Source organism: Rhinichthys klamathensis, unplaced genomic scaffold (genome assembly GCF_029890125.1).
Source record: "Rhinichthys klamathensis goyatoka isolate OS25496 unplaced genomic scaffold, OSU_Roscu_1.1 h1tg000018l_1, whole genome shotgun sequence".
Classification (NCBI taxonomy): Eukaryota; Metazoa; Chordata; class Actinopteri; order Cypriniformes; family Leuciscidae; genus Rhinichthys; species Rhinichthys klamathensis.
In genome coordinates, this window is record NW_026606569.1 from 3,569,698 (window position 1) to 3,584,390 (window position 14,693).

Sequence of the window (14,693 nt, forward strand, 5' to 3'; positions counted from 1 at the left end):
CACTATGTTTATTAGGTTTTTAGGTTTTCTTAGATGCTTGTAAATCGCTATCACCTTCAGATTAGACCCAAAAGTCTACCCCACAATCTCAGACCTATCAGTACTTGATAGCGATACAATCTCATACTTGATAAAACAAAGCAAAACAGACCAAGCTAAAATAGGCCAATTTATCAATATTTTCAATATCTCATCTCCAATCCAACCATACTAAACTGTCCTTGCGTACCTCCAACTTAGATACTCTCAGGCCACATCTCCTTTCAAACCTCTTTTCATAGATGACTCCAACAAACCTGATACACGCTTTTAGTTCCAAAAACACCTCAAATCCGTCCTTCAGCAATCAGAAATCTCAGCGCATAATTTTTCCAGTTACTCTTTCCGCATCGGGGCATCAACCTCAGCAGCCCAAAAAGGCCTCTCCCAGCAGAAGATCCAAGCTCTCGGAAGTTGGTCTTCAGACGCTTTCCAAAGCTACATCAGGACCAACCGGTTCCACATCAAAAAAGACCATCAAACCTAATCGGCTAAATTAAAAGAAAAATGTTTGAAAAAAATCTTTAGGTTAGGGTTGCAAGGCTGATGTGTTGCACTGCATGAGGCAAATGGTGGTAGACCAGATACTGACTGGTTTTCGGACATATGTACTCGTCACTGCCCTGAAGCGTGAAAATCAGCCTTATAAATTTCAACCGACCGCTGGCCCGTCTCAGTCTTCATCGAGCAAGGATACTTGAGTATTGCATTTAATTTACCCCAGCTAAATCAGATAAGTAATTATTCAAACACAACCTACAACTTGCCTAATGTGATATTCAGTAGCGGAGATAGCGTGGGTGATTGGGTGCGGCCGCCCCAGGGCCCCGTGCTAATTACCCCTCAAACGCCGCCGATCTTGCGTCACTGGACAGGAACGGGGCCCAGGCAAAGTACAGTTGGTTCTCAACCAGAATAATACTTTTACCGCCACGGGTGTGTATTTGCTGCTTTGTACCGCTAAGAGGCGCTACAATCACAGACTTTGAAAAGTGTACGTTTATTCTCTCTATTGCGTAATCTGCCGCCGCTGGTTGCAGATGAATTCAAGTGAAACATTGAAGTTAAAGGAATTCATAATCATAATACTGACTGACATTACTGGAATTAAATTGAATATATTGAATAAATAATGAAAACATTTCTAAAACATTGCAATATAAACATATTAGGCTACATCAATGAGGCTTTGCAAGAGCATAAAATACGTTATTATCATAACAGCGTTCAGACGGTAGCTCTGTGGTCAATTTTATTTATTTATTTGTTCTGGAGGATCGTTAAGAAGACCACAAAATGGTAAGAAAAAAAATCGTCTTTAAAAATGTATATTTTAGTTATGAATAAGTCACTCAGAATGTTATAAATCAGTTGTTTTTCATCAAGTGTTCATCCCAGTTTTCATGTAGCACCTTTAGCCTACCTATGGAGTTGTTCAATATATATAATAGTGCCATGTCAATTATATAAAGTGTGGCACTGATTGAGCGCACTTGGCCTGTTCAGCACCATCGCTGTCAATCAGATGTCGCTGTCTGTGGTGCTGAAACATTTTTACTTGACTGGCAAACTGTTTTCTTTGTTCGTCAATACAAACTTGTCTAAAAATTTGGCTTTTCTTTGTGTTTTATTTAACATATAAGCTTACTTGGCTCAACAAGTGACATTATGCATTCATCAGATATTTTACGTTTTTTTAACGGTTTTAATTTTAAAATGACTTGTTACCAGAGGGCCCCATGATGAAGCTCCGCCCCCACTGTACTGAGAGTCTAGCTCCGCCCCTGGTGATATTTAGGTGTTCAAGCACGAAGTGCTGAAAACCTATTATAATTGTACAGATTTTTAGGGGTTCAAGCACGAAGTGCTGAAACCCTATTGCATTTGTACTGATTTTTATTATTTTTTTATTATTAAGTGCTGAAAACCTATTGTAATTGTAAGGGTTTTTATTATTATTTTTCTGCCATAAAACGCATTGTGCAGCCCAAACCGTAAGTGCTGGAGCCTTGAAAAAATGTTCTGCTATGTCGAATTTTGTCGAAAACCTACTTTTACGAACTAGTCCCTGGTTCTCCGCTTCGCGTCGTGCCTAACAACGCCCTTCAGCCGTGACTTATTCACGATACAGCACAGCCTCTCGTACCTTATTGCTTACATATACAATATAATTGAACACGTTTGTAGGTCTATATTGTCTCATTTATCATTGTAGCCTTATTTAAGTTGATTTTCTGTATACTGTATATTTATTTTTGGACTAATAGTGTACCAATTTTTTTCAACTCATTTTGTACCAACTGGAGTCGAGCAAGCGATGACTGAGGAAGACCTAGATACAAGGAATTACAATAATCTAAGCGTGAGGTAATAAAAGCATGAATAACCTTCTCCAAGTCTTGACAGAAACGATTTAATATTTGAGATAATCCGCAATTGATAAAAACTATTCCTAACAACAGAATTTATTTGTTTAGTTAAGCACAATTCTGAGTCCATGATGACGCCAAGGTTCCTAACCTGGGAGGAAACAGAAGGAAAATAATTGCTTAGCTCCATAATAGTACTGCTCCTCAATTTTGGGGAACCAAAAACAATTGTTTCCGTTTTGTCCTCATTAATTTGGAGAAAGTTAAGCCCTAACCATTTCTTAATGTCCCCAATGCATTCCAACAAAGGTTGAATAGAATCACCAGCTTTCAACGGCAGGTACAGCTGTGAATCGTCTGCATAAAAATGAAATGATACATTGTGCTTCCTAATAATATCCCCCAATGGACGCATATACAAATTAAAAAGAATGGGACCCAAAATAGAACCCTGCGGGACTCCACTAATAATAGGAGCAGAAGATGAAGAAAATTTACCCATCTCCACTGAAAAAGACCTGTTTTCAAGATAAGATCTAAACCACTGTAAGGCCGTACCCTTGATACCGAAGAAATGCTCCAAACGCCAAATAAGAATACTATGGTCTACAGTATCGAAGGCAGCCGTAAGATCAAGTAGGATCAAAACGGCATTTTTACCGGCGTCAACTGCGAGTAGAATGTCATTGAACACTTTTAGCAATGCAGACTCTGTGCTATGATGGGCAGTGAAATCAGATTGAAAAGGTTCTAGTAAGTTTGCAGCATTTAAAAACGAGTGCAATTGAGACAGGACAACTTTTTCTAAAAGTTTTGATAAAAATGATAACTTAGAGACAGGCCGAAAATTATTAAAGCAACTCTCATCCAAATCTTGTTTCTTAAGCAAAGGCTGAACAACCGCATGCTTGAAACTATTCGGAACTATCCCAGTGTCCAAAGACGAATTAATCAACGCTTGGACACTGGGGCCAATTATAGGAAAAGCCGCTTTTAAAATATCAGAAGGTATTACATCAATTGTGGAGGTAGTTGTTTTCATCTTGTTAACCACTTCACAGAGTTCCATTAAAGAGACATGCGCAAAATTATAAAAGAAAAACGGACTTAACAGCGAATTTGAAGACTGATCTGGAAGCTGTAAAGTGAAAGATAAAGAATAGCTAACACTTTATTAGCAAAAAACTTTAAAAATGTCTCACAACGTTTAGCCGAGGGTTCCCCGCGAAATTGACACCTTTGACTAATTACAGAGTTTATCGCAGAAAATAAAATCTTAGGTCTATGACAGTGTTTATCAATTAAATCAGAGAAATATTTAGATCTAGCTAACTTAGCAGCACTCTGAAACTTAACCAAACACTCCTTGAAAATCTCAAATGATACAGTTAAACGATCATGCTTCCATTTCCTCTCTGCTTTACGACACGCCTGCCTGAGACAGCGAGTATCATTATCCAGCCAATAGTACGATTTTTGCTTTGGCTGTTTTATCTTAAAAGGGGCAATAGAATCTAAAATATCAGCACAAGATGCATAAAAAAAAAAGATTAAATCGTCAGGCCCGATGGAAGGCTCAGCATTCAAGATCAATCCTTCAACGGCATAAGCTAAATATTTCTCACTAAACTGAGAGGCTGTAAGTGAGTTTATGAAGCGAGAATAAGAGCCTACAGATCTATTCACTGCAACAGAGCTCACAACGGGAATCGTAAAAACAATGGGCTTATGATCAGAAAAGGAATGATTTTCAATACATACATTATCGACAGAGAACCCAGATGACATAATAAGGTCAAGAGTATGACCAAGGACGTGTGTTGGTTGGTTCATATGTTGAATAAAACCAAATGAGTCCAGGACATTACAAAACTCAGCAACCAGGGGACGCCCGGGGCAGCAAACATGCACATTAAAATCACCTAATAATAACATATAGTCATACAACGGAACAACAGAAGTTAAAAAATCTGAAAAATCATTTACAAAAGTACTGCCCGAATTAGGTGGCCTGTAAATAAGAGCACAGAATAGCACATGGAGGCAGACTGTAATGTTACACACTGTGTATTTATTTCATGTTATTTCAGTGACAGAAGTTCAGCTGTTATTAATGTAATGAAGAGACAATAAGAGACTCTAGAACATCTCACTGTTACTGGTTTATCATGCAGCCCAAAGCATTATGGGTAGAATCTCTCTACAGTCTGTTCTCACTCATCAACACAGTTTCACTGATGATCCATCATAATAACCCCCAAACCCAAGATAGAGTGTGTGTGTGAATGTGGTCTGGACTGTGTGTATGAGGCTCGTTGTGTTTCTCTCGACGCTGTAGAAGGACAGAGTTCCTGCACTGTGATCCACACACACTCCTATTCTCCTGCTGAGGGGCTTTACTGGGAGTTCAGTCTCTATGTCATTGTGTCTGAATGAGTAACTGAAGGAAGAGCAGAACAAACTCCAGGACTGATCATTATATCCAAACACACACTCTTTACCCGATCCCTTCCTGCTGATGCTCTTATATGACACTGAGATAAACACATACCCACTCCACTCAATCTCCCAGTAACAGCGTCCACACACACTCTCTCTACACAACACCTGACGCACATCATCAAATCTGTCTGGATGATCAGGATACGGGTGGACTGTGTCAGTGTTAGTAATCACTCTGTTCTCCTCAGACAGACGGAGGCGTTTATTCACAGTGTTCAGATCCAGAGTGAGCGGAAGAGAATCTGATGGAGAGAAAACACATCAGAATCAGGAATTATCAATCTGTCAGATCTGTCTAATCTGATCTGCAAATCATCATGTCCCTCTCTTAATAAATTATTGTCTAATCGTCTTCCCTGAATATTAATGTTGGTTATTATTCTGTTTATTATAATTAGGCATATTATTATATTTACACTATTCAAATGGTAGAACGAATTTACCTTTATTTACATTAATTCAGCAAGGATCCATTAAATTGATTCACCAATAAGTGTATTAATATGATTTACAAGGTTTTGAAGCATTGTAGGCCTATTGTTGGGGATTGTCAGTGTTTTCAGCCTTTGGTGAAACATAGTGGAAAAGTTTACTGAAGAGTGTCAGTTTGTTCTTCCTTTCCTGAAACTCTTGAAAAGCTTTTTTTTTACTACTGTGATTTTACCTCTAAATCTTGGATCAAAGTTTTTAATTGGCTTTCAGTGAAAAATAATCATATTTAGGTTACACTTTATTTTAAGGTGATGTAGTGACATTGTACTCTAGTAAATACTGAGTAATATCAATTGACTACATGTACTTACTATAGAGTTACAGTTTGGGTTTGGTTTAGAGTTAGTTACTTGTAATTATGCACAATTTACTGTTATTACTAGAGTAAGTACATGTAGTAACGTGTAACCACGTCAACTTAAAATAAAGTGTTACCCATATTTATCCCTTAGTTTTATAAGATATCCTGTTTTTGAAGAATATGTTGAATCCCCAGTTTAGGCCTGTCCTGATTTACATATTTGTTAAAGTCACGAGTCCATTTCAAATCTTGCTTTTTTGGATGTCAGTAAGTATGATATAGTTGTGCTCTCTTTCCCACTTTGTCAATGTGCAGTAAACAAATTTAAATGACAGTAAAGACATTTAAAATATTTATTAATGTGTCTATTTAAAATCATTTAAAATAAATCACATTTATATTTTTCATTTCATATTTCTATTTCAATCTTTTTGTTCATCAAAAAGTCCAGATAAAAACACCTCACACATTGCACATTATTATTTTACATTTTAAAATATATTAAAATATAAAACAGTTATTTTATTATTTATGTTATTAGTAATAACATTCCACAATATTACTGTTTTAACTGTATTTTTGATCAAATAAAAAAACGTACCGACCCCAAACTTTTTATCGGGGTGTATATTATAGATTTTATTTATAATATATATTTTGGTGTATATTATTATTATTTTTATCCTATATATAATTTAAAAAGCATGTAAAGAGGAATTATATTTCTAAGTGTTAAATAACCGCTTTAGAAATCTGGCACTGAAACCTTTAATTACGTAGATTAACTTGGACATGCACATCTTAAAATATATCAATGCCATTGTTTTGTCTCAAGGTGCACACCAGTAATGTTTTTCTTTAAAGGTACTACTTAAATGCCCTAATTGAACTTAATCCTGGCTTAATCTAAACCCTGTGACAAGTTTCATCTCGTAATTCATCTTCCAGCGCCCCCGATGTTCTCCGGACACCCCGTTGAAAAAAATTGCTAATTTACATGATCAACTCTAAAACTCTTCTGTCATGTTTTCTTTCACCTTCTACAGGAAGGACATGAACACACTCAGTGAGTTTCTCTGCTTCTTTTCTTAGTGACTTACATTGTAGGAAGTCGTTCCTGGTTCTGGGAACAATGTTGGTGAAAGTGACTGTGGAAATCAACAGATGTGAAGAGTATGATTATCATGTTAAGAGAAAATGATCCCTGCATCTGTTCCTAAGACATTTCTAATTTGATCTGAGATGATGGAGGATCATTTCTGAGAGCAGAATCTCCAGGACTTTACCTCTGTCAGAGATGATCTTCTCTTTGCAGAAATCCTCCAGTTTGTCTCTCAGCTGACGGACAGATTCTCTCACGCCATCAAAAGAGGAGAGAGGACTGAAGGGATTGTCATTCACGTCTGTAAATCCAGGAGGAGCTGAGAGAGACTGGAAACTCTACAGCAAACAGAAATCAAAGCTCATCACCTCCACACTTCATCAATAACCTGCACTACTGTCAGATTTGTGCGGCTCTTGTTGATCTTTAGTAACTTTCCTCAATCCAGCACTTTCACAGCATCAGCTTCATTCTTCTCATATTCATTACATCATGTTACAGCTATAAGTTCTAGCGTTTGCCACTTACACTATATGTGAACTTTCTAGGAAAACACTTGGATGATCAAAGATCTGGCAATAACATTAATTTAATAGATCAAGTGCATCAATGGTGTCACATGGCAGGACTGAGTAGATTTGATACTTTCTAAATTCTTTGGCTCATTCTGCGGCTCATTCTGCTCTGATGAAATGTTTCTCTGTGAGTCTCTTGCTCAAGTCCACTATGACCCTGTTCTTCTAGATCTCTGTTACCTGCAGGAAATGGATGTGATCCTGTGTGTGTGAAAGCTGCTCCAGCTCAGCGTCTCTCCTCCTCAGATCATTGATCTCCTGCTCCAGTCGCTCCAGTCGTCCTTCAGCTCGACTCACTGCAGTCTTTTCCTGATCTCTGATCCGCTGTGTCGCCTCAGAGCGGCTTCTCTCAATGGAGCGGATGAGCTCAGTGAAGATCCTCTCACTGTTCTCCACTGCTGTCTGTGCAGAGCGCTGTTACACACACATCACAATCACACAGTGAGCTTCAGTGAGTCCTGACTGAGACTTCTCAAACTTCTCTTGTTCTCCAGATTCACCTTATGAGACGCCACGGCCTCTCTCAGCTGCTGAAGATCTTTCTCTCTCTGCTGGATCCTCTGCTGGAACGACCTCTGCGTCTCCTTCAGCTGCTTCTACACCACAAATCAATAACAGAGATGTCAGTTTATAATGCTGTCACATATCTGTGAGGGTTCTGTCACTTTGGTCTAGTTTATTCTTGGTTTTGTGCCATAGCCCTGACTCTCCTGTATTGTCTTGTATTTGTGTGAGCGTACGTTCTCTTGTCTGTATGCCTTGTTTCATGTTCGAAGCGTGGTGTTCGGATTCCGGCACTCATGTCAAGTTTGGTTTCGGTTCTGTGCCGGGTCTGGACATTCATGCTCCGTGTGTTTGGTCATATGCTCTTCTGTGTGGTGTTGTGTTCTGTGTAGCACCATCGGCCGCATGCTTTCATGTTATGTTTTGTCTTGTGCTGAACAGCATGGGGATAGTGTTTTCCCCGCCCATTTTGTTAACTGATCATTGGTTCATTTGCCCCACATGTTTTCCCTAATCACCTGCCTTGTTTTGCTTCTATTTATTCTCTTTGTGTTTACAGTCCTGTGCCAGATCGTCGTCAAATGATCCCCTTGTGTCCTGCCCTGCCAGATCCTATTTTCCTATCCAAGTCTTACCTTTTCCAGTTAGTGTTTTTGTCTATCACTGTATTTAACTTGTGTTATCCTTGACAGAGCTATATTTTGTCAAACAATCTGTGAATATTTTCTATTATTTTATGTTGCTTCATCAAAGCCTGTTTTACAAAAGTTTGTGGTGGTAAATATGTTTACGGTGTATTTTCACCATATTTTCTGTTAAGTTCAATGCAGAGCACTAATACGCTCAGCAGTGAAAGTCCGCCGCTTCTGTTCACTTTTGCTGAAGTCAGGAGTGTGAATGATGTTACCTGATCATATGAGTGCCAATATAAATAGTGTCAACATTATTTCATCAGTGTCTAGTTTAAAGTTCATACCTGTTTCTCTGTCCTCTGCGCTGCAGCTAATACAGTGTCGTGGTTTTTATGTTCATCCATCGTACATAGGAGACATATAAACTTCTGATCAGTGCGGCAGAAAACCTCAAGGAGTTTATCATGCGTTTGGCAGATCATCTCCTGCAGTCGTCCAGTGGCATCAGTCAGATTGTGTCTCTTTCTTTTAAAGAAACTCTCATGTTGTTCAAGGTGATTCTGACAGTAAGACTTCAGACACCCCAGACAGGACTTGACGGCTTTGCATTTTCTTCCAGTACAGACGTCACACTGCACATCTCCAGCTCCAGCGTAACAGTCAGCAGGAAGTTTAGTCTTCTTCAGTTTCTCCACCACTTCAGCCAGCATGGTGTTTTCAGTTAACCCCCTGGGGTCGGCTATCGCGCCGGCGCGATAGGCAGACTTTTTTTCTTATCAGTGCAAAAGAGACTCAAAATACTCTGTTGATTTTAATCTTACATGTAAGTGTTATACATCAGTCGATCCTGTTTAGTGTATATTATTTTTCTGTATACTCACAATAAAAACAAAGTGTTGTGCTTTTTGTCAAATGAAGAAAAATAAACATGATGCGAGTTTTGCCTTCTCTCTGTCAGTGCAGTCCATTCTGAAACGCGTCCGAAAAATTAACTCTAACTCTGCAAATACTTGTCACACAGGCACGAGAGATTTTTCTTTATGAAGCTTGAATTCTCTTCTTTTCAATGAAGTAATTTATATAAAAAACAAATATTCTCAGTTTATGTAATCTGTATGAAAAGAGAGTGCTGTCAGAATTTTTTTCCCCAGCTCATTACACTTCATTACGCGTTAATCTGACACGCCCACGGAGAACGCGCGCTATTCAAACGCAAATGTAGAGGAAAGCCATGACAACGCCCACATCAGCTGTTCCACCGCGGCGGTAAAATGTGGGGTGTATTTGCTACCTTTTACCGCTAAGAGGCGCTACAATCATAGACTCTGAAAAGTGTTCGTTTATTCTCTCTAATGCGTAATCTGCTGCTCATTCAGAGCGATTGAAAGCTGGTAGCAGAAGAATTCAACAAGTGAAACGTAGTTAAAATAATTCATTACCACAATACTGAAATTAGGCTGAAATACTGAAATGAAATTGAATAAATAATGAAAACATAAAACATTGCAATAAAAACATTTAGGCTACATCAATGAAGCTTTACAAAAGCATAAGACTTTAACTCTAACAGCGTACAAACGGTGGCTCAGTGATCAACGCATCAACACGAGCTTCAGGGAGCTTCAATCGACCCGAGATCGAATCTCAATGTGGCATACATGTTGTTAACCGATGTTGGCCAACAGCGTTTATATTTTACCTTCTTGATGCTTAAATAGCTAACTGTTTATAACTGTTTACTTATTTAAAGTCAAGAGTTTTGTTTAATTATCATTACAACATAAATTTGCTACATTCCAGTAGAACCGCAGCCGCTGCACAAAGGACACAAACTGATGAAGGAAGATTGTCAGCCGATTGCATCAGAAAATGAAAATGAAGAAGCTCGTCTTTAGTCTGCTAAATTATTGTGTAATGTAAAAGAACACTAAAATTACTTAAGTTTGAAACCAAGTTCGAACATTTCAAGGTTTAAATAAAGTGTTTTTTTTTATTTAAAACAGGGTTGCATCGGGTTTAGAGTTTATTTCTTTTGCGATGCAAAATAAGAAACACTAGGCTAATATTATTCTTGCGACATTTTAAATTTGTATTGCCAAATAAATGACATTAAACAATTAAAACAGTAGGCCTACAAAACGAAAATTGTCCAAAGCAACATAATTAAATTAAAACATGCGTTTTTCTTTGCCTCTCTCGCGCTGAATCTCTTTTTAACAAGTTTATTTAGTCTCCCTCGCTCTCCATATGAAAGAGGAACATTAACACCTAGGCCTATTGTCCTGCGCGCACAGCACTGAACTGTCCCTCCAACCCCCCACAGGCTATCGGAGTCTGAGGCTGATTTAACACAAAGAGAAGTCGTAATTCACACTTAAATCGCTATTCTAGACAGTGTTGATAATGAAGGAATTAAATGATTTAAGTTACATGTAGCCTAGTGAAATTTCTGTCATAAAAGTTTATTACTAAATATTTCATTATTTCAATAATTGATGAAATAAAACTGGTTTGGGCCAGCTTTTTCCAAGCAAAACTAAATATAATCTGAAAAAACGCATGTTCATTTGTTGTCATGAACAAAATGTTCAACTTAATATTAAATTCTACAGGGATCTTTGGATCCTTTCAACCAGGCATGCAATTTGTGAATTAAGTTTTTTTTTTTTTTTTTATTATTCAAATAAATATCGAACCACGGTGCTTCGTGGTAATGCTGCTAAATTAAATAACATGTAGGCCTATAGAATAATTATGAACTTAAATGAAACAATATCGCAACATTTCGACAAATACATTATTTGATCTGTTTTTACATTTTAATTCAGGGCGATTTAGCCTGCTACATTTCATTAGAGCGAGATTTTCACCCTTGTCATTTTCTCATTGGGAAGCGCTTACATAGGCTACATGTTTGAGTAGATCCTCTGTACCTCTCGTTTTCATATGGATTACATAATCAGATAACATTTATTAGCCTGAATATTTAGACATTTAAAGGCATTAGACAGAGCCGATTTCTTATAGTGACTGAGCTGAAGTGGCTTTCGGTTCATTTTTGTGACGCGCAGTTCCCGGAGACAGAGACGACAGATAAACTTTTGTCGTTAGCAAAAGTTCGAATAAAACCCGATTTTAGAAAAATGCATAGGGCCACTCGGCGTGGTCTGCCAAAACACTTAATTATAAACTTCAATATTTCATTCAAAATAATCTCAAAACGCTTTGTGAAATTTTGAAAAGCCGTGCATGCATTAAGGCCACTTGAACTATGGACAACTGAAACGCTGGTTTTGATTTTATTGTTTATCGTTGTTTAAACGTGCTTGTTCTGTTGCATATCTCTATTTTATATTTGATATGGTCTATTGGTGAAGTAGCCTATAGCATTGATTACTGTGGAGGGAGGGGTGTGGGGATTCAAATAATTCAGCAGAAGCAGGGATGTTTAGACCAGAAGGAAATCCCCGTCCCCCTGGCAAATCACACTTTACTTAAAACCATGTTTTTAAAAACTCTAGGTTGTAGGGAATCAAAAAAAATAATAATAATAGGCCTAATAAAATATATATATATATATATTGGCTATATATATAAAATTACTTTTTTTACAGAACTGCTTTTGAAATTACGATTGGCCTCATACGATTGGTACAGATGCAAAGTCGTTCTGTTGGATACTATTGTTCCTTAGTGTAAAATGGAAATGCATGGTAATTTTATTTTATAAATATAAGCAAAAAACTGTATGGTGTACCAGAGTTTTAGAGCTACACAAATCTCTCTGCATTAATAAATATAAAATTTACAATAGACCATGTTTGTTCGGGATTTGAACCCGTGTCATCTTGATGATCGAACCGTAAGTTCTACCACTCGGCTATGAATTTTCTCACTGAGAAATGCCCAAACGTTTGTTTGTCATGAGCGAGAAAACGTTTTGTCGTTAGCCTGTGAGTGTAGGCCTACTTTAGCCTACATGAATAAAAGTAGACCTTTTACAGTTTTAAAAGATGATATCTTATCTGTATGACCAACAATTACGCAGTAAGTTCTTTTAGCTGTTATGAGAAAAATAAATTCAAATGAACGCGCCGCCGCGTTTGTCAAACTCTAATTCAACATGCCAGAATAAAGCCAGATTTTAGAATAATGCATAGCCACTCGGCGTGGTGTGCCAAAATACCCTAATTATAAACTTCAATATTTCATTCAAAACCATCTCAAAACGCTTTGTGACATTTTAAAAAGCCGTGAATGTATTAAGGCCACTGGAACCCGGATCGTAACTGAAACGCGCTGCATGTCTCAATACAGGAGCAGAAGCGCTGGTTCAGATTGTATTGTTTGTTGTTTAAACGTGCATGTTGCATATTTAAAAATATTTGTTTAAAAATAAATGTTTGTTGTAGGCTTATTTGCAAATTACCATAACTTGTAGAATTTCATCCTTACTGTTAATTGACATTAGCCCCACTTACGTTTTGATAAATGTCCCTTTGCGCCACCTGGCGGTCATTTCGCGAACGACTTTGAAATGCGACTGGTTTATTTTTATTGTATTGGTCTACTTTAAAAAATAATACTTTATAAGACATTTATGGAAAAAGACTATTTTCTTTTCAAGATTCTGTAGAATGGCCCATATAGCATTTGACTAGAATTTGTTTCCAGGTATGACTAAAAATGTGCTTTTGGCTTTCATTTATATTTTGATTGTTTGTATATATATATATATATATATATATATATATATATATATATATATATATATATATATATATATATATGTGTGTGTGTGTGTGTGTGTATATATATATATATATATATATATATATTTAGGCTATATATATACAAGAAAGAATGCAATGACAATATATATATATATATATATATATTGTCCTTGCATTATTTCTTGTGTGACACCCCTGAATGAAAGGCTCATTATTATGTAGGGTCACTGTCTGAGAACCACTTAATATTCATGATAGGGGTTGGGCCGTTCCGCCCATCTGCATATTGCCTTGGCAAACAAAAAAATGTTTTTCACAATTTAAAACAATCTATTGGTTTATGTGAATGATTAGGAAGGATGATTTTCAGATCATTTTGAAGCCAGAACTCGAAGCGTCAACATCCATTTGTCAAAAGTCTTGTGGACACATATTTAGTATTTGTTTTGTGGTCTTATTTCAGCAGCTTTCATTTTAATTTTTTTCAATAACCACGCATAAACAATATTCTCTTAAAAATACAAACAATGTACATACAAGTTGCTCACAGATTATGGTAGCCCTGTTTGTGCTATATAGAGTGAATTTACACCTTTGCCATTAACATGTTTATAAATAACTGAAAAAAGCACAAATGTAAGGGCATCACAGAACATCCAAATGGCCCCAAAAACACCTCAGACCCCAGAGGGTTAAAGCAGGTCTTGGACTGAAGGTCTGTCTGCACTGAGGGCAGCTGTAGACTCTCTTCTCATCCTCCTGATCCCAGCGTCCTGTAATACAGATCTTACAGTAACTGTGTCCACAGGGAATGGTCACTGGATCCTTCAGGAGATCCAGACACACTGAACACTGGAACTCATCCTGAGAAATTCTGGCTTCTGCCATTTTACTGCTTGAATACAGAGACACAAACACACTCTCAACTGCACTTCAGTTTCAGTTTCTCTGAACTGAAGAGTTTCCTGTTTCCTGGTTCTGTGTTTGAGTGATGTGTGAAAAACATGTGTCTGCAAATCTGTAAAGCAGGTTCCTCACTCCTAGTGTAGTGGGTTTCCGTCTGCGTTGTGTTGTCTTCTTAATAAAAGAGATCCCACACGATGATGCAGTTGTGATGTGATTTACTCTCGGCTTCTCTCAGTTTCTGTATCAAAAAATAACAGACCCCATCAGACACTTATAACCAGGAGAATCTCTGGTCCGTGCCTCTCATCGCCATGACATCTCGCGAAAGAGAGAGGGCACCCGGAAATTACATCAGTTTTACCCTCACGCTTACACAACGTAACTTTCGTAATGGTGCTTCCTTTACATTTTATACAGATTAACACATTTATAAAAAGGGGTAAAACAAAGACAAAAACACGGAAATACAAAATAAAATTATACATATTTATACACTCACCTAAAGGATTATTAGGAATACCATACTAATTCTGTGTTT

The 14,693-nt window shown here is 37.3% G+C and overlaps 1 protein-coding gene across 1 annotated transcript; it reads right to left on the reverse strand.

Annotated features, from left to right (window-relative positions):
* Nucleotides 1-4,488: 4,488 nt before the first annotated feature.
* Nucleotides 4,489-14,163, reverse strand: LOC130070656 (tripartite motif-containing protein 16-like). The gene is made up of 7 exons (XM_056235136.1): nt 13,926-14,163; nt 8,861-9,245; nt 7,881-7,976; nt 7,561-7,794; nt 6,990-7,143; nt 6,804-6,851; nt 4,489-5,152 (listed from the first exon to the last, which is right to left on the reverse strand). Exons 1-7 carry the CDS (start codon nt 14,135-14,137, stop codon nt 4,629-4,631), a joined length of 1,653 nt encoding a protein of 550 aa, XP_056091111.1. The 5' UTR covers nt 14,138-14,163; the 3' UTR covers nt 4,489-4,628.
* Between the last annotated feature and the right edge of the window lie 530 nt (nt 14,164-14,693).

What these genes read in the sequence shown, in the direction of transcription:
- LOC130070656 (XM_056235136.1), bottom strand. Translation starts at nt 14,137, where the DNA reads ATGGCAGAAGCCAGAATTTCTCAGGATGAGTTCCAGTGTTCAGTGTGT. An exon ending in TTAACCCTCTGGGGTCTGAG is followed by an intron (nt 9,246 to 13,925) that starts GTGTTTTTGGGG and finishes AGCCGACCCCAG; the next exon opens with GGGGTTAACTGAAAACACCA. An exon ending in ATCACATCCATTTCCTGCAG is followed by an intron (nt 7,144 to 7,560) that starts GTAACAGAGATC and finishes TGTTTGCTGTAG; the next exon opens with AGTTTCCAGTCTCTCTCAGC.